The 20,346-nt window shown below is 41.4% G+C and overlaps 1 protein-coding gene across 4 annotated transcripts in view; it reads left to right on the top strand.

Moving 5' to 3' along the window:
- The window catches only part of ACOT12 (acyl-CoA thioesterase 12), a 71,217-nt gene that overhangs the window by 10,652 nt on the left and 40,219 nt on the right, over window positions 1-20,346 (top strand). For 2 of the 4 annotated variants that reach the window (XM_054489818.2, XM_054489819.2), the window contains exon 3: window positions 18,164-18,224. In XM_054489818.2, coding sequence (XP_054345793.1) covers window positions 18,164-18,224 — 61 coding nt within the window. Of the gene's footprint in view, window positions 1-3,835; window positions 3,870-12,451; window positions 12,495-18,163; window positions 18,225-20,346 lie in introns of those variants that run through there. The other 2 variants (XM_063665458.1, XM_063665459.1) reach the window with 2 other exon arrangements.

Raw genomic sequence — 20,346 nt, 5'->3', positions numbered from 1 at the left:
AAGTGTCTTTTAACATAAAATGTTCCCTTCTTTTTCTTGCAATTTATTTTTTAAAGAAACCTGGTCATTTCTTTTATAGAATTTACATATTCTGTATTTGCTCACTGTAGCCTTGATTAATGTGTTCTTCTCTCCTTTGTATTTCTTGTAATCTGACAGTTACGTCTAAAAATTGACATGATGAAGGTTTGATTTTTTTTTTCTTTGAGATGGAGTCTTCCTCTGTCACTCAGGCTGGAGTGCAGTGGTGCGATCTTGACTCACTGCAACCCAGGTTCAAGCGATTGTCCTGCCTCAGCCTCTCGAGTAGCTGGGAATACAGGCCCCTGCCATCATGCCCTGATAATGTTTGTATTTTTAGTGGAGACAGGGTTTTGCCATGTTGGCCAGACTGGTCTCAAACTCCTGACCTCAGGTGATCCACAGTGCTGGGATTACATGCGCCTGCCACCACGCCCGGCTGATGAGGGTTTGATATTTTGGTAAAAATTTCTCATGTCAAGGCCATATAATACCTAATGATCGTAGATTACAATCATTCTGTCATTAGATATTGGTAACATGGTAATATGCTAATTCTATCATTTCTTCTTCATTTATTTTCTAAAATACTTCTCTAGAGGGAAACTCTCACTAATGACCTGAGTATCCTGAGGAAAAGTTTGTCCAAGAAAGTCTTGACTCTTTCCCTTTATTCATTAGGAGCCTATGGATTTTCATGTTATTCTTCTTTTTTTTTTTGAGACAGAGTTTTAATGTTGTTGCCCAGGCTGGAGTGCAATGGCACGATCTCGGCTCACTGCAACCTCTGCCTCCCAGGTTCAAGCGATTCTCCTGCCTCAGCCTCCCAGAGTAGCTGGGATTACAGGGGCCTGCCACCACATCCAGCTAATTTTTTTTTTATTTTTTAGTAGAGACAGGGTTTCATCATGTTGGCCAGGCTGGTCTCAAACTCCTGACCTCAGGTGATCCACCCACCTTGGCCTCCCAAAGTGCTGGGATTACAGGCGTGAGCCGCTGCGCCTGGGCAATGTTATTATTACTAGAAAAGCTCAGACTGCCCCATCTTTGAGCAGTGGGAGCTTCTTCAGTTTAATCCCTAAGTCCCTTGAACAAAAGTCCAAAGTTAAAGGGGTTTAATAACTCCTTGGCCTTCTGGTATAAAATGTTTCAGTCTCATCTTTTACATTTTCCCCCACAAACTTAGAATCCATTATTTCTCCAAGGAGTCCTGATTCCTTGCAGGAGAAATGAGAAGTAGAGACCACAACCTGGCAGGAAAGGTGCTCATCACATCAAAATGGGCATTCGTTCTTGGACTTTTTAGTGGACAGAATTAGAAATTATGTGTTTTTAAAGCATTTATATTAATAAACTGTAATAATTTAGGGTTATATGGTTTTACTTAATTTCTTTGATTTTATGTCTGTATCTCTGGGTTTTAATTTTATTTTATGCTGAATATGGTGATATTTAAAGACATAAACTTATTTGATTGAAATTAATATGTATATATACATTAATTAGATTCAGAATAACCGTATCAATATTATCACCAACAAATGAATAGAGAAAGTAGTTTAAGATTATTTATGCAGTTTCTTTCTCAAACTGTATCTCATCTGGTACAGTCAAGTCACTGTATTTTGAAGTCACTTGAAATAATCCTTTTCCATGTGGTTAAGCTACTGACTTCATACATTCTTAAGTTCATTTGTTTAATTTGCTTTTTATTTTGTAGGAATCACTTTTATTTTCATTTAATTTTGTTTTATAGTTTAAAATATCTACAGGTACCAGAGTCAAATCTGGAAAACAGACCCATTTCACCCTGGGGAATCTGGCTCCTCCCTACCTTCTATCTAGGCCCCTCCCTCTCTTTCTATGTAACCTTTATTTATTTTGTGACTTATCCTTCTTTTTTTATGTAAAGAAATATTTATATGTATCCATGTTATTTTAAAAATAAATTTCGGCCGGGCGCGGTGGCTTTAATCCCAGCACTTTGGGAGGCCGAGGCGGGCGAATCACGAAGTCAGGAGATCGAGACCACGGTGAAACCCCGTCTCTACTAAAAAAAATACAAAAAAATTAGCCAGGCGCGGTGGCAGGCGCCTGTAGTCCCATCTACTCCGGAGGCTGAGGCAGGAGAATGGCGTGTACCTGGGAGGCGGAGCTTGCAGTGAGCCGAGATTGCGCCACTGCACTCCAGCCTGGGCGACAGCGCAAGACTCCGTCTCAAAATAAATAAATAAATAAATAAATAAATAAATAAATAAATAAAAATAAATTTCAACACACTATGTATACTTTTCTCCACCTTACTTTTTTCACTTAAAATAAAAATGAGGTGGAGAAAAGTATATGTAGTGTATAAAGTATACACTGTAAAAGTATATAGTATTTCTATCTAGAAAATCACTCCATGCCAATATGCAGTCATGTGCTGCATAGCAGCATTTTGGTCAGTGGCAGTGGTCCCATAAGATTTTAATACTGGCCAGGTGCAGGGGCTCACTCCTGTAATCCCTGCACTTTGGAAGACTGAGGTGGGTGGATCATCTGAGGTCAGGAGTTTTGAGACCACCCTGGGCAACATGATGAAACCCCATCTCTACTAAAAATACAAAAAATTACCTGGCGTGGTGGCACGTGCCTGTAATCTCAGCTATTCGGGAGGCTGGGGCAGGAGAATCACTTGAACCCGGGAGGTGGAGGTTGCAGTGAGCCGAGATTGCACCACTGCACTCCAGCCTGGGCAACAAGAGCAAAACTCCATCTCTAAAAAAAAAAAAAAAAAAAAAAAAAGATTTTAATACTGCGTTTTTACTGCATCTTTTCTACATTTAGCTGTGTTTGGATACACAAATACTTACCATTGTGTTACGGTTGCCTACAGTATTCAGCACAATAACATCCTCTACAGGTTTGTAGCCTAGGAGCAATAGGCTATACCGTATAGCCTAGGTGTGTAGGAGGCTGCACCATCTAGATTAGTGTGGGTACACTCTATGATATTTCCACAACAACAAAATCACCTAATGAAGCATTTCTCAGAACACATCCCTGTCATTAAACTAGGCATAACTATAAGTAGATATTCATCATTCCTTTTAATATGTACATAGTACTCCATTGTGGAGACGCACTACATTATTCAACTGGCCCTCCACAGATGAACATTTATATTGTTTCCAGTCTTTTGCTATTACAAATAATATTTCAATTTGTAGTCTTGTGCAGATGTATGTTTGTATTTTTGCCAGTATATTTGTGGGATAGATTTCTTTCTTTTTTTTTTTAAGACAGAGTCTCACTCTGTCACCCAGGCTGGAGTGCAATGGCGCAATCTCGGCTCACTGCAACCTCTGCCTCCCAGGTTCAAGCGATTCTCCTGCCTCAGCCTCCCGAGTAGCTGAGATTACAGGCACGTGCCACCACACACAGCTAATTTTTGAATTTTTAGTAGAGACAGGGCTTTGCCATGTTGGCCAGACTGGTCTCGAACTCCTGACCTCAGGTGATTCACCTGCCTCACCCTCCCAAAGTGCTGGGATTACAGGCATGAGCCACCATGCCTGGCCTTTGTGGGATAGATTTCTAGAAATAGCATTGCTGAGTCAAAGGGTAAATGCATATGTCATTTTATTAGACATTGCCAAATTCCTCTCCAGAGCAGTTGTTATGTAGGTTTTATCAGTTTTCAAACTTATAAAATTAAGGGTTAATAAAACTGTGCCAGAAATTTAAATTTGTTCAGATTTCTAATATAGGAATTAATTGCTTAAATAAATATACGTATGTATGTATTATTAAACTCTTTCTTTACCTCCAGTTTTTCTGCCAAAAAATGCTACAGATTGTGACAGGTATGTAGAGTAACAATATGTGCACAAAGGCTTTAACCAGATGCGGTCACTCTTCTAGGTAAAACCAACTGGTTCATCTTGTAGACTGTCTTTAATGTATCTGGGCCAGATGCACTGGCTCATGCTGTATCCTAGCACTTTGGGAGTCCAACGCAGGAAGATTGCTTGACCCCAGGAATTTAAGGCTCCAGTGAGCCATGATTGAACCACTGCACTCTAGCCTGGGTGACAGAGTGAGATATGTATATCTGAACAAGCCTCTCTACTATGATTAAAATAGTATGAATTGCAATTATTTACCAGAAGCCTGAGTAGGGTAATGTTGTCAAAGCTTTGGAGCCAGATAAGACCAGGGTTTGAACTCTGATCCTGCCAGTCACTATGTCACCTTCTAAGGCCATGTCCTGATGGGAATGAAATGGGAATGATAATGTCCACCTCATGGGGTTACTGCTCAGTGAATGACGTGTTGTTAGATTATGATACAAAGCATTTAGCATGGTGCTTTATTTTTTTATTATTATTATACTTTAAGTTCTGGGGTACATGTGCAGAACGCACAGGTTTGTTACATAGGTATACACGTGCCATGGTGGTTTGCTGCACCCATCAACCCATTATCAACATTAGGTATTTCTCCTAATACTATCCCTCCCCTAGCCCCCCACCCCCTGACAGACCCCGGTGTGTGATGTTCCCCTCCCTTTGTCCATGTGTTCTCATTGTTCAACTCCAACTTACGAGTGAGAACATGCCGTGCTTGGTTTTCTGTTCTTGCGTTAGTTTGCTGAGAATGATGGTTTCCAGGTTCATCCATGTCCCTGCAAAAGACATGAACTCATCCTTTTTTATGGCTGCATAGTATTCCATGGTGTATGTGTGCCACATTTTCTTTATCCAGTCTATCATTGATGGGCATTTGGGTTGGTTCCAAGTCTTTGTTATTGTGAACAGTGCCACAATAAACACACGTGTGCATGTGTCTTTATAGTAGAATGATTTATAATCCTTTGGGTATATACCCAGTAATGAGATTGCTGGGTCAAATGGTATTTCTTGTTCTAGATCCTTGAGGAATTGCCACATTGTCTTCTACAATGGTTGAACTAATTTACACTCCCACCAACAATGTAAAAGCGTTATTTCCCCACACTGTCCAGCATCTGTTGTTTCCTGACTTTTTAATGATTGTCATTGTAACTGGTGTGAGATGGAATCTCATTGTGGTTTTGATTTGCATTTCTCTAATAACCAGTGATGATGAGCTTTTTTTCTTATGTTTCTTGGCAGCATAAATATCTTCTTTTGAGAAGTATCTGTTCATATCCTTCGCTCACTTTTTGATGGGGTTATTTTTTTCTTTTTTTTTTTTTTTTTTCTTTTATTGTAATTATTATTATTATTATTATTATTATTATACTTTAGGTTTTATGGTACATGTGCCCAATGTGCAGTAAGTTACATATGTATACATGTGCCATGCTGGTGCACTGCACCCACCAACTCGTCATCTAGCATTAGGTATATCTCCCAATGTTATCCCTCCCCCCTCCCCCCAACCCACAACAGTCCCTGAAGTGTGATGTTCCCCTTCCTGTGTCCATGTGTTCTCATTGTTCAATTCCCACCTATGAGTGAGAATATGCGGTGTTTGGTTTTTTGTTCTTGCGATAGTTTACTGAGAATGATGATTTCCAATTTCATCCATGTCCCTACAAAGGACATGAACTCATCATTTCTTATGGCTGCATAGTATTCCATGGTGTAGATGTGCCACATTTTCTTAATCCAGTCTATCATTGTTGGACATTTGGGTTGGTTCCAAGTCTTTGCTATTGTGAATAATGCCGCAATAAACATACGTGTGCATGTGTCTTTATAGCAGCATGATTTATAGTCCTTTGGGTATATACCCAGTAATGGGATGGCTGGGTCAAATGGAATTTCTAGTTCTAGATCCCTGAGGAATCGCCACACTGACTTCCACAAGGGTTGAACTAGTTTACAGTCCCACCAACTGTGTAAAAGTGTTCCTATTTCTCCACATCCTCTCCAGCACCTGTTGTTTCCTGACTTTTTAATGATCGCCATTCTAACTGGTGTGAGATGGTATCTCATTGTGGTTTTGATTTGCATTTCTCTGATGGCCAGTGATGGTGAGCATTTTTTCATGTGTCTTTTGGCTGCATAAATGTCTTCTTTTGAGAAGTGTCTGTTCATGTCCTTCGCCCACTTTTTGATGGGGTTGTTTGTTTTTTTCTTGTAAATTTGTTGGAGTTCATTGTAGATTCTGGATATTAGCCCTTTGTCAGATGAGTAGGTTGCGAAAATTTTCTCCCATTTTGTAGGTTGCCTGTTCACTCTGATGGTAGTTTCCTTTGCTGTGCAGAAGCTCTTTAGTTTAATTAGATCCCATTTGTCAATTTTGGCTTTTGTTGCCATTGCTTTTGGTGTTTTAGACATGAAGTCCTTGCCCATGCCTATGTCCTGAATGGTATTGCCTAGGTTTTCTTCTAGGGTTTTTATGGTTTTAGGTCTAACATTTAAGTCTTTAATCCATCTTGAATTGATTTTTGTATAAGGTGTAAGGAAGGGATCCAGTTTCAGCTTTCTACATATGGCTAGCCAGTTTTCCCAGCACCATTTATTAAATAGGGAATCCTTTCCCCATTTCTTGTTTTTCTCAGGTTTGTCAAAGATCAGATGGTTGTAGATATGTGGCATTATTTCTGACGGCTCTGTTCTGTTCCATTGATCTATATCTCTGTTTTGGTACCAGTACCATGCTGTTTTGGTTACTGTAGCCTTGTAGTATAGTTTGAAGTCAGGTAGCGTGATGCCTCCAGCTTTGTTCTTTTGGCTTAGGATTGACTTGGCGATGCGGGCTCTTTTTTGGTTCCATATGAACTTTAAAGTAGTTTTTTCCAATTCTGTGAAGAAAGTCATTGGTAGCTTGATGGGGATGGCATTGAATCTGTAAATTACCTTGGGAAGGATGGCCATTTTCACGATATTGATTCTTCCTACCCATGAGCATGGAATGTTCTTCCATTTGTTTGTATCCTCTTTCATTTCCTTGAGCAGTGGTTTGTAGTTCTCCTTGAAGAGGTCTTTCACATCCCTTGTAAGTTGGATTCCTAGGTATTTTATTCTCTTTGAAGCAATTGTGAATGGGAGTTCACTCATGATTTGGCTCTCTGTTTGTCTGTTATTGATGTATAAGAATGCTTGTGATTTTTGCACATTGATTTTGTATCCTGAGACTTTGCTGAAGTTGCTTATCAGCTTAAGGAGATTTTGGGCTGAGACAATGGGGTTTTCTAGATATACTATCATGTCATCTGCAAACAGGGACAATTTGACTTCCTCTTTTCCTAATTGAATACCCTTGATTTCCTTCTCCTGCCTAATTGCCCTGGCCAGAACTTCCAACACTATGTTGAATAGAAGTGGCGAGAGAGGGCATCCCTGTCTTGTGCCAGTTTTCAAAGGGAATGCTTTCAGTTTTTGCCCATTCAGTATGATATTGGCTGTGGGTTTGTCATAAATAGCTCTTATTATTTTGAGATACGTCCCATCAATTCCTAATTTATTGAGAGTTTTTAGCATGAAGGGTTGTTGAATTTTGTCAAAGGCCTTTTCTGCATCTATTGAGATAATCATGTGGTTTTTGTCTTTGGTTCTGTTTATATGCTGGATTACATTTATTGATTTGCGTATATTGAACCAGCCTTGCATCCCAGGGATGAAGCCCACTTGATCATGGTGGACAAGCTTTTTGATGTGCTGCTGGATTCTGTTTGCCAGTATTTTATTGAGGATTTTTGCATCAATGTTCATCAAGGATATTGGTCTAAAATTCTCTTTTTTTGTTGTGTCTCTGCCAGGCTTTGGTATCAGGATGATGCTGGCCTCATAAAATGAGTTAGGGAGGATTCCCTCTTTTTCTATTGATTGGAATAGTTTCAGAAGGAATGGTACCAGCTCCTCCTTGTACCTCTGGTAGAATTCGGCTGTGAACCCATCTGGTCCTGGACTTTTTTTGGTTGGTAAGCTATTGATTATTGCCATAATTTCAGCTCCTGTTATTGGTCTATTCAGAGATTGAACTTCTTCTTGGTTTAGTCTTGGGAGGGTGTATGTGTTGAGGAATTTATCCATTTCTTCTAGATTTTCTAGTTTATTTGCATAGAGGTGTTTGTAATATTCTCTGATGGTAGTTTGTATTTCTGTGGGATCGGTGGTGATATCCCCTTTATCATTTTTTATTGCATCTATTTGATTCTTCTCTCTTTTTTTCTTTATTAATCTTGCTAGCGGTCTATCAATTTTGTTGATCCTTTCAAAAAACCAGCTCCTGGATTCATTTATTTTTTGAAGGGTTTTTTGTGTCTCTATTTCCTTCAGTTCTGCTCTGATTTTAGTTATTTCTTGCCTTCTGCTAGCTTTTGAATGTGTTTGCTCTTGCTTTTCTAGTTCTTTTAATTGTGATGTTAGGGTGTCAATTTTGGATCTTTCCTGCTTTCTTTTGTGGGCATTTAGTGCTATAAATTTCCCTCTACACACTGCTTTGAATGCATCCCAGAGATTCTGGTATGTTGTGTCTTGGTTCTCGTTGGTTTCAAAGAACATCTTTATTTCTGCCTTCATTTCGTTATGTACCCAGTAGTCATTCAGGAGCAGGTTGTTCAGTTTCCACGTAGTTGAGCGGTTTTGAGTGAGATTCTTAATCCTGAGTTCTAGCTTGATTGCACTGTGATCTGAGAGACAGTTTGTTACAATTTCTGTTCTTTTACATTTATTGAGGAGAGCTTTACTTCCAAGGATATGGTCAATTTTGGAATAGGTGTGGTGTGGTGCTGAAAAAAATGTATATTCTGTTGATTTGGGGTGGAGAGTTCTGTAGATGTCTATTAGGTCTGCTTGGTGCAGAGCTGAGTTCAATTCCTGGGTATCCTTGTTGACTTTCTGTCTCGTTGATCTGTCTAATGTTGACAGTGGGGTGTTAAAGTCTCCCATTATTAATGTGTGGGAGTCTAAGTCTCTTTGTAGGTCACTCAGGACTTGCTTTATGAATCTGGGTGCTCCTGTATTGGGTGCATATATATTTAGGATAGTTAGCTCTTCTTGTTGAATTAATCCCTTTACCATTATGTAATGGCCTTCTTTGTCTCTTTTGATCTTTGTTGGTTTAAAGTCTGTTTTATCAGAGACTAGGATTGCAACCCCTGCCTTTTTTTGTTTTCCATTTGCTTGGTAGATCTTCCTCCATCCTTTTATTTTGAGCCTATGTGTGTCTCTGCACGTGAGATGGGTTTCCTGAATACAGCACACTGATGGGTCTTGAGTCTTTATCCAATTTGCCAGTCTGTGTCTTTTAATTGGACCATTTAGTCCATTTACATTTAAAGTTAATATTGTTATGTGTGAATTTGATCCTGTCATTATGATGTTAGCTCGATGTTTTGCTCGTTAGTTGATGCAGTCTCTTCCTAGTCTCAATGGTCTTTACATTTCGGTATGATTTTGCAGTGGCTGGTACCGGTTGTGCCTTTCCATGTTTAGCGCTTCCTTCAAGAGCTCTTTTAGGGCAGGCCTGGTGGTGACAAAATCTCTCAGCATTTGCTTGTCTGTAAAGTATTTTATTTCTCCTTCACTTATGAAGCTTAGTTTGGCAGGATATGAAATTCTAGGTTGAAAATTCTTTTCTTTAAGAATGTTGAATATTGGCCCCCACTCTCTTCTGGCTTGTAGGGTTTCTGCCGAGAGATCCGCTGTTAGTCTGATGGGCTTCCCTTTGATGGTAACCCGTCCTTTCTCTCTGGCTGCCCTTAACATTTTTTCCTTCATTTCAACTTTGGTGAATCTGACAATTATGTGTCTTGGAGTTGCTCTTCTCGAAGAGTATCTTTGTGGCGTTCTCTGTATTTCCTGAATCTGAATGTTGGCCTGCCTTGCTAGATTGGGGAAGTTCTCCTGGATAATATCCTGCAGAGTGTTTTCCAACTTGTTTCCATTCTCCCCATCACTTTCAGGTACACCAATCAGACGTAGATTTGGTCTTTTCACATAGTCCCACATTTCTTGGAGGCTTTGCTCGTTTCTTTTTATTCTTTTTTCTCTAAACTTCCCTTCTCGCTTCATTTCATTCATTTCATCTTCCAGGGCTGATACCCTTTCTTCCATTTGATCGCATCGGCTCCTGAGGCTTCTGCATTCTTCACGTAGTTCTCGAGCCTTGGTTTTCAGCTCCATCAGCTCCTTTAAGCACTTCTCTGTATTGGTTATTCTAGTTATACATTCTTCTAAATTTTTTTCAAAGTTTTCAACTTCTTTGCCTTTGGATTGAATATCCTCCCGTAGCTCGGAGTAATTTGATCGTCTGAAGCCTTCTTCTCTCAGCTCGTCAAAGTCATTCTCCGTCCAGCTTTGTTCCGTTGCTGGTGAGGAACTGCGTTCCTTTGGAGGAGGAGAGGTACTCTGCTTTTTAGAGTTTCCAGTTTTTCTGCTCTGTTTTTTCCCCATCTTTGTGGTTTTATCTACTTTTGGTCTTTGATGATGGTGATGTACAGATGGGTTTTTGGTGTGGATGTCCTTTCTGTTAGTTTTCCTTCTAACAGACAGAACCCTCAGCTGCAGGTCTGTTGGAGTGCCTGGCCGGCCGTGTGAGGTGTCAGTCTGCCCCTGCTGGGGGGTGCCTCCCAGTTAGGCTGCTCGGGGGTCAGGGGTCAGGGACCCACTTGAGGAGGCAGTCAGCCCGTTCTCAGATCTCCAGCTGCGTGCCGGGAGAACCACTGCTCTCCTCACAGCTGTCAGACAGGGACATTTAAGTCTGCAGAGGTTACTGCTGTCTTTTTGTTTGTCTGTGCCCTGCCCCCAGAGGTGGAGCCTACAGAGGCAGGCAGGCAGGCCTCCTTGAGCTGTGGTGGGCTCCACCCAGTTCAAGCTTCCAGGCTGCTTTGTTTACCTAAGCGAGCCTGGGCAATGGCGGGCGCCCCTCCCCCAGCCTCGCTGCCGACTTGCTGCTTGATCTCAGACTGCTGTGCTAGCAATCAGTGAGACTCCGTGGGCGTAGGACCCTCTGAGCCAGGTGCGGGCTATACTCTCCTGGGGCACCGTTTCCTAAGCCCGTCGGAAAAGCACAGTATTCGGGTGGGAGTGGCCCGATTTTCCAGGTGCCGTCTGTCACCTCTGGAAGGGGAACTCCCTGACCCCTTGCGCTTCCCGAGTGAGGCAATGCCTCGCCCCTGCTTCGGCTGGCGCACGGTGCGCTCACCCACTGACCTGCACCCACTGTCTGGCACTCCCTAGTGAGATGAACACGGTACCTCAGATGGAAATGCAGAAATCACCCGTCTTCTGCGTCGCTCGCGCTGGGAGCTGTAGACCGGAGCTGTTCCTATTCGGCCATCTTGGCTCCTCCGGGGTTATTTTTTTCTTGTAAATTTGTTTAAGTTCTTTGTAGATTCTGGATATTAGCCCTTTGTCAGATGGATAGATTGTGGAAATTTTCTCCCATTCTGTAGGTTGCCTGTTCAGTCTGATGATAGTTTCTTTTGCTTGGCAGAAGCTCTTTAGCTTAATTAGATCCCATTTGTCTATTTTGGCTTTTGTTGCCATAGCTTTTGGTGTTTTAGTCATGAAGTCTTTGCCCACGCCTATGTCCTGAATGGTATTGCCTAGGTTTTTTTCTAGGATTTTTATGGTTTTAGGTCTTATGTTTAAGTCTTTAATCCATCTTGAGTTAATTTTTGTATAAGGTGTAAGGAAGGGATCCAATTTCAGTTTTCTGCATATGGCTAGCCAGTTTTCCTAACACCATTTATTAAATAGGGAATCCTTTCTCCATTGCTTGTTTTTGTCAGGTTAGTCAAAGATCAGATGGTTGTAGATGTATGGTGTTATTTCTGAAGCCTCTGTTCTGTTCCATTTGTCTATATATCTGTTTTGGTAAAAGTACCATGATGTTTTGGTAACTGTAGCCTTGTAGCATAGTTTGAAGTCAAGTAGCATGATGCCTCCAGCTTTGTTCTTTTTGCTTAGGATTGTCTTGGCTATTCAGGCTCTTTTTTGGTTCCATATAAAATTTAAAGTAGTTTATCCAATTTTGTGAAGAAAGTCAATGGTAGCTTGCTGGGGATAGCATTGAATCTATAAATTACTTTGGGCAGTATGGCCATTTTCATGATACCGATTCTTCCTATCCATGAGCATGGAATATTTTCCCATTTGTTTGTGTCCTCTCTTATTTCCTTGAGCAGTGGTTTGTCATTCTCCTTGAAGAGGTCCTTCACATCCCTTGTTAGTTGTATCCCTAGGTATTTTATTCTCTTTGAAGCAATTGTGAATGGGAGTTCACTGATGATTTGGCTGTTTGTCTGTTATTGGTGTATAAGAATGCTCGTGATTTTTGCACATTGATTTTGTATCTTGAGACTTTGCTGAAGTTGCTTATCAGCTTAAGGAGATTTTGGGCTGAGAAGATGGGGTTTTCTAAATATACAATCATGTAATTTGCAAACAGAGACAATTTGACTTCCTCTTTTCCTATTTGAATACCCTTTCTTTCTTTCTTTTTCCAGATTGTCCTGGCCAGAACTTCCAACACTATGTTGAATAAGAGTGGTGAGAGAGCGCATCCTTGTCTTATGCCAGTTTTCAAAGGGAATGCTTCCAGCTTTTCCCCATTCAGTATGATATTGGCTGTGGGTTTGTCATAAACAGCTCTTATTATTTTGAGATATGTTCCATCAATATCTAGTTTATTGAGAATTTTTAGCATGAATGGGCTGTTGAATTTTGTTGAAGGCCTTTTCTGCATCTATTGAGATAATTATGTGGTTTTTGTCATTGGTTCTGTTTGTGTGATGGATTATGTTTACTGATTTGTGTATGTTGAACCAGCCTTGCATCCCAGGGATGAAGCCGACTTGATTGTGGTGGATAAGCTTTTTGATGTGCTGCTGGATTCGGTTTGCCAGTATTTTATTGAGGATTTTCACATCAATGTTCATCAGGGATATTGCCCTGAAATTTTCTTTTTTTATTGTCTCTGCCAGGTTTTGGTATCAGGATGATGCTGGCCTCACAGAATGAGTTAGGGAGGAGTCCCTCTTTTTCTACTGTTTGAAATAGTTTCAGAAGGAATGGTGTCAGCTCCTCTTTGTACCTCTGGTAGAATTCGGCTGTGAATCCATCTGGTCCTGGACTTTTTTTTGTTGGTAGGCTATTAATTACTGCCTCAATTTCAGAACTTGTCATTGGTCTATTCAGAGATTTGACTTCTTCCTGGTTTAGTCTTGGGAGGGTTTATGTGTCCAGGAATTTATCTATTTCTTCTAGATTTTCTAGTTTATTTGCGTAGAGGTGTTTGTAGTATTCTCTGATAGTAGTTTGTATTTCTATGGGATCAGTGATGATATCCTCTTTATCATTTTTTATTGTGTCTATTTGATTCTTCTCTCTTTTCTTCTTTATTAGTCTGGCTAGGGGTCTATCTATTTGTTGATGTTTTCAGAAAAACAGCTTCTGGATTCATTGACTTTTTTGAAGGGTTTTTCATGTCTCTATCTCCTTCAGTTCTGCTCTGATCTTAGTTATTTATTGTCTTCTGCTTGCTTTTGAATTTTTTTGCTCTTGCTTCTCTCGTTCTTTTAATTGTGATGTTAGGGTGTTCATTTTGGATCTTTCCTGCTTTCTCTTGTGGGCATTTAGTGCTATAAATTTCTCTCTACACACTGCTTTAAATGTGTCCCAGAGATTCTGGTACATTGTGTCTTTGTTCTCATTGGTTTCAAAGAACTTATTTATTTCTGCCTTCATTTCGTTATTTACCCAGTAGTCATTCAGGAGCGGGTTGTTCAGTTTCCATGTAGTTGTGTGGTTTTGAGTGAGTTTCTTAATCCTGAGTTCTAATTTGATTGCACTGTGGTCTGAGAGACTGTTTGTTATGATTTCCGTTCTTTTGCATTTGCTGAGGAGTGTTTTACCTCCAATTATGTGGTTGATTTTAGAATAAGTGCTATGTGGTGCTGAGAAGAATGTATATTCTGTTGATTTAGGGTGGAGAGTTTTGTAGGTGTTGATTAAATCTGCTTGGTCCAGAGCTGAGTTCAAGTTCCGAATATCCTTGTTAATTTTCTGTCTCATTGATCTGTCTAATATTGACAGTGGAGTGTTAAAGTCTCCCACTATTATTGTGTGGGAGTCTAAGTCTCTTTGTAGGTCTCTAAGAACTTTCTCTATGAATCTGGGTGCTCCTGTATTGGGTGTATATATATTTAGGATAGTTACTCTTCTTGTTGAATTGATCCCTTTACCAATATGTAATGTCCTTCTTTGTCTCTTTTGATCTTTGTTGGTTTAAAGTCTGTTTTATCAGAAACTAGGATGCAACCCCTGCTTTTTTTTTTTTCTTTCCATTTGCTTGGTAAATATTCCTCCATCCCTTTATTTTGAGCCTATGTATGTCTTTGCACGGGAGATGGGTCTCCTGAATACAGCAGCATGGGAGATGGGTCTCCTGAATACAGCACACTGATGAGTCTTGACTCTTTATCCAATTTGCCAGTCTGTGTCTTTTAATTGGGGCATTTAGCCTGTTTACATTTAAGGTTAATATTGTTATGTGTGAATATGATCCTGTCATTATGATGCTAGCTGGTTCTTTTGTCTGTTAGTTGATGCAGTTTCCTCATAGTGTCAATGGTCTTTACAATTTGATATGTTTTTGGAGTGGCTGTTACTGATTGTTCCTTTCCATGTTTGGTGCTTCCTTCAGGAGCTCTTGTAAGGCAGCCCTGGTGGTGACAATGTCTGTCAGCATTTGCTTGCCTGTAAAGGATTTTATTTCTCCTTCGCTTATGAAGCTTAGTTTGGCTGGATATGAAATTCTGTGTTGAAAATTCTTTTCTTTAAGAATGTTGAATATTGGCCCCCACTGTCTTCTGGCTTGTAGGGTTTCTGCAGAGAGATCCGCTGTTAGTCTGATGGGCTTCCCTTTGTGGGTAACCTGACCTTTCTCTCTGGCTGTCCTTAACATTTTTTCCTTCATTTCAACCTTGGTGAATCTGACAATTATGTGTCTTAGGGTTGCTCTTCTCAAGGAGTACCTTTGTGGTGTTCTCTGTATTTCCTGAATTTGAGTGTTGGCCTGTCTTGCTAGGTTGGGGAAGTTCTCCTGAATAATATCCTGAAGAGTGTTTTCCGACTTGGTTCCATTCTCCCCATCACTTTCAGGTATACCAATCCAACGTAGATTTGGTCTTTTCACATAGTACTATATTTCTTGGAGGCTTTGTTTGTTTATTTTCATTCTTTCTTCTCTTATCTTGTCTTCTCACTTTATTTCATTAAGTTGATCTTCAATCTCTGATATCCTTTCTTCTGCCTGATTGATTCAGCTATTGATACTTGTTTATGCTTCACGAAGTTCTCGTGGTGTGTTTTTTCAGCTCCATCAGGTCATTTATGTTCCTCTCTAAACTGGTTATTCTAGTTAGCAATTCCTCTAACCTTTTCTCAAGGTTCTTAGCTTCCTTTCATTGGGTTAGAACATGCTCCTTCAGCTTGGAGGAGTTTGTTATTACCCACCTTCTGAAGCCTACTTCTGTCAATTCATCAAACTCATTCTCCATCCAGTTTTTTTCCCTTCCTGGCAAGGAGCTGTGATCCTTTGAAGGAGAAGAGGCATTCTGGTTTTTGGAATTTTCAGACTTTTTGTGCTGTTTTCTCCCCATCTTCATGGATTTCTCTACCTTTGGTCTTTGATGCTGGTGACCTTCAGATGAGGTCTCTGAGTGGATGTCCTTTTTGTTGATGTTGATGCTATTCCTTTCTGTTTGTTAGTTTTCCTTCTAACAGGCCCGTCTGCTGCAGGTCTGCTGGAGTTTGCTGGAGGCCCACTCCAGACCCTGTTTGCCTGGGTATTCCCAGCAGAGGCTGCAGAACAGCAAAGATTCCTTCCTGTTCCTTCCTCTGGAAGCTTTGTCCCGTAGGGGCACCTGCCAGATGCCAGCCAGAGCTCTCCTGTATGAGGTGTCTGTTGGCCCCTACTGGGAGGTGTCTCCTAGTCAGGATACACGGGGATCTTGGACCCACTTCAGGAGGCAGTGTAGTCCCTTATCAGAGCTCAGACGCTGTGCTGGGAGATCCGCTGCTCTCTTCAGAGCCATCAGGCAGGGACACTTAAGTCTGCTGAAGCTGTGCCCACAGCCACCCCTTCCCCCATGTGCTCTGTCCCAGGGAGATGCTGCCTTTTTTTCAGAGATGCCCTGCCCAGAGAGGAGGAATCTAGAGAGGCAGTCTGGCCAGAGCCACCTTGCTGAGCTGTGGTGGGCTCTGCTCACTTCGAACTTCCCGGTAGCTTTGTTTACACTGTAAGGGTAAAACTGCCTACTCAAGCCTCAGCAATAGTGGATGCCCCTCCCCTCACCAAGCTTGAGCATCCTAGTTTGATCTCAGACTGCTGTGCTGGCAGCGAGAATTTCAAGCCAGTGGATCTTGGCTTGCTGGGCTCCGTGAGCGTGGGACCCGCCAAGCCAGACCACTCAGCTCCCTGGCTTCAGCCCCCTTTCCAGGGGAATGAATGGTTTTGTCTCACTGGTGTTCCAGGTACCACTGGGGTATGAAAAAAACACTCCTGCAGCTAGCTCGGTGTCTCCCCAAATGGCCACCCAGTTTTGTGCTTGAAACCCAGGGTCCTGATGGCCTAGGCACCGGAGAGAATCTCCTGGTCTGAGGGTTGCAAAGACCATGGGAAAAGCTCAGTATCTGGGCCAGAGTGCACCGTTCCTCACAGCACAGTCCTTTGTGGCTTCCCTTGGCTAGGGGAGGGAAATCCCCCAACCCCTTGCACTTCCCTGGTAGGGTGATGACCCACCCTGCTTCGGCTCACCCTCCATGGGCTGCACCCACTGTCCAACCAGTCTCAATGAGATGAACCGGGTACCTCAGTTGGAAATGCAGAAATCACCCCCCTTCTGCATCGATCTCGCTGATAGCTGCAGACTGGAGCTGCTCCTATTTGGCCATCTTGCCAGCAAATCCCATGGTGCCTGATTTACACACAACATGCAATAAAGAGTAGTCATTGTTATTAGTGTGGCCACACTGAGAAACATTAAATTTCATTTAATTAATGACAGGGATTTTTTATTGTTAATGAATTATCAATAATTCCTTGGTAATCTTTTGGACTTTATCTGTTTACATCCCAGCATCCCAAGGAAAGATTGGTCTCCTTGAAGTCAGTAATTTTGTCTTATTCATCACTGTATCCTTAGACCTGGCTTAATGCCAGGACTTTCAGTAAAATGCCAATTAACTCATAAACATTAGTGAAATGTATAAGTCAGAAAAATAAATGATGTTTTTAGGAAGTTTGAATTGAAGAAAAGAAAAACAACTTGAGATAGAATAGGTTTGCGAGAAAGATTTTAGAAAGGAGAAGCTTTGAGCATTGTCATAGACTGATGGAGAATCAGGGAAGAGGCAGAGATTGAAGGCAGAAAAGAGAATGGAGCTGATGAGGCAGAGCCAACGAGGGAGGGGACAGGGCCACTGGAGGATGGGACCAATGGCACAGGTAAAGAAAGAGATTAGGTCTCGAGAGATCCCTCTTTCCCTGAAACAGAAGAGCAAAGAGAAAGGTGCAAATGCAGTTAAACTTTGAAGTTGAGGAAGAAAAATCCAGGGGGCTTCTATTGGGTTACCTCTTACCTTCTGCTAAGGGGAAGGAATTAGAGCTGACTGAAGGGCCTGAACACAAAAGTTTTGGAACAACTTCAGGTTACATGATCGAAGTTCCAATAATAATAGGAAGTGAGTAGACCACCTAGCATCATTGAGGGCCCATACAAACCTACTGAAGCTGATCAGTTTGCTTGCTTGCCTTTTGTATATTTGTCCATTTATGCATTAACTAACATTCAAAAATAAATGCCAGCTGTATAGATTTGCTGGTGTATTTTCCTTAACTTCTCTTGGGGAAACAGCTGCTGTATAGTCAGTATGTGTTGCAGATTTGGAGTCATGTCGCACACTATCTCTGCAAAGGCTCTTTTCTGTTTAAATATTGGTGGTCCGCTAACACCATAAGTGTGGTTTACAGTAGTCGGCCTTTCCTTTTAAGTGTTGTCTTTTTCCATTATCATTAACCTGAATTTCCCATGCATGAACATTATCAGCATGATAAGGTGGAACTGCTTTATGGCATGCATTTAAGTAATCTTTAAGTCTGATCTGAAATGAAATGTGCTAAAACTACTGAGGTTTTTTTGTTTGTTTTTCCCTAGAGTTGGACAAGTTATAACCATCAAAGCAAAAGTTACTAGAGCATTCAGCACAAGCATGGAGGTAAGAGGCACCTTTTCAAACGTCTGCCTGTTGGTGCTCATTTCTTCGTTGTTTACAAAGGGTAGAGCAGGAGGCCTAGACTAATATTTGGAGTTAATGAGACTCTCTATTTCAGAAGGCTCTGGAATGTGTAGTCAGGTCACAGGTAAATAATAAGCAGTGGATGTTTCCACTGTTTCCCAACTAAAATTCAACATGGCCAGGCATGGTAGCTCACACCTATAATCCCAGCACTTTGGGAGGCTGAGACAGGAGGATCACTTGAGACCAGGAGTTCCATACCAGCCTAGGCAACATAGCAAGACCCAATCTTTAAGAAGAAAAAAAAAATTAGCCAGCACAGTGGTAAGTGCCTGTAGCCCTGGGTACTCAGGAGATGGAAGTGGGAGGATTGCTTGAGCCCAGGAGTTTGAGGCTACAATGAGCTATGATTGTACCACTACACTCCAGCCTGGGTGACATAGCAAGACTTTGTCTCTTAAGAAACAACAACAAAAAAAACCCAACACATTTCAACATGATACAATACACTATTTCTACATAGAAGGATATACAGAAAGTAAACCTGCAAGAGAAAAGGACAGTCTTAATTCTTTATAAAGCATGGATTTTATTTAATTATGCTGACTCTACTATTATTCTAATTCTATTTGTTCTCCATCCCCTCACCCTCTGATAGAAACTAGTCCCATGATTAACTAGTTTTTGAAAAACAGGATAACTGGACTTTAGTAAGAAGGTAAATTTAGAAGATTTTTCTTCTGAATCCACTTGATTTTATTTTCTCTACCATTGTGAATACTGGATTCTCGGGGGCTCTTGAGATCTCTATTCAGGTTAAATTAGCAGGAAAGGAGTTGCTGGATCTCATATTACACCTTCCAGGTTGCTCAGGATCAGTCCTTTCGATCTCTGGGCATGAAGACATGGAAGAGCTTGTGTTCGTTTGCTAGGGCTGCCGTAACAAAGCACCACAGACTGGGTGGCCTAAACACAGAAAAGTATTGTCCCACGGTTCTCGGAGCTAGAAGTCCTACATCAAAATATGGGCAAGGATGGTTTCTCTGAGGGCTGGAGGGATAATCTGTTCATGCTGCTCTCCTATCCTCCCATAGCTGTCTGTAGTCTTTGGTATTTCTTGGCTTCCACTGCATCACCCGATCTCTGCCTTCATCTTCACATGTGTTCTCCTTGTGTGGGTGTCTGCTTCCAAATTCCCCCTTTTTATAAAGATATCAGTCTTATTGGATTAGGGGCCTGCACCACCGCAGTCTGGCCTCATCTTAACTAATTACATCTGCAGCAGCGCTATTTCCACATTTACATTCTAAGGTACTGGGGGTTAGGACATAAGAATTTGGAAGGGGGAACACAGTTCAACTATAACAACTGTTTTGACAGTAACCATGCCCTTGGTGATGGCTTTACCCTGATGTGGTCACTTTCTTTTTGTTTTTTGTTTTTTGTTTTTGTTTTTGAGACAGAGTCTCACTCTGTTGCCAGGCTGGAGTGCAATGGCAAGATCTCAGCTCACTGCAACCTCCACCTCCCGGGTTCAAGTGATTCTCCTGCCTCAGCCTCCCAAGTAGCTGGGATTACAGGCACATGCCACCACTAATTTTTGTATTTTTGGTAGAGATGGGGTTTCACCATGTTGGCCAGGATGATCTCAATCTTCTGACCTCATGATCTGTCCACCTCGGCCTCCCAAAGTGCTAGGATCGACCAGAGGCGTGAACTACTGTGCCTAGCTGATGTGTTCACTTTCTAGCAGTATCCAAGTAAGCTGAATACAAAGCACTTGAAGAAAGCAGAAAGGAAATGCTCGTGAAGAAAACAAGTTCTGTCAGCAAATGGTGTTTCTGGACGCGTTTATTCAGCTGCGGGGCTCTTAGCCTTTGCACACAGGAGCCTCTGGGCTTGGCCTGTCTCCTGAGGGCCACACATTCTCCTGATAGACAGTCCAAATATAGATAAAAGCTCGTTTTCATTTCTCCTTTTCCTTCTCTTCCCTGAGACAGGCTAGAATTTCTAAAGGAGGCTTATCTAAAAGCTAAGAAAACAAAAATAAAACCCAGTGAGTTTGAAACCACAGATTTCTGATGCTAGGGAAGGTAAACCT

This window comes from Pongo pygmaeus, chromosome 4 (assembly GCF_028885625.2).
Source record: "Pongo pygmaeus isolate AG05252 chromosome 4, NHGRI_mPonPyg2-v2.0_pri, whole genome shotgun sequence".
Lineage (NCBI taxonomy): Eukaryota > Metazoa > Chordata > Mammalia > Primates > Hominidae > Pongo > Pongo pygmaeus.
The sequence above is the reverse complement of the archived record's forward strand: the minus strand, read 5'-3'. Positions and strand labels throughout refer to the sequence as shown.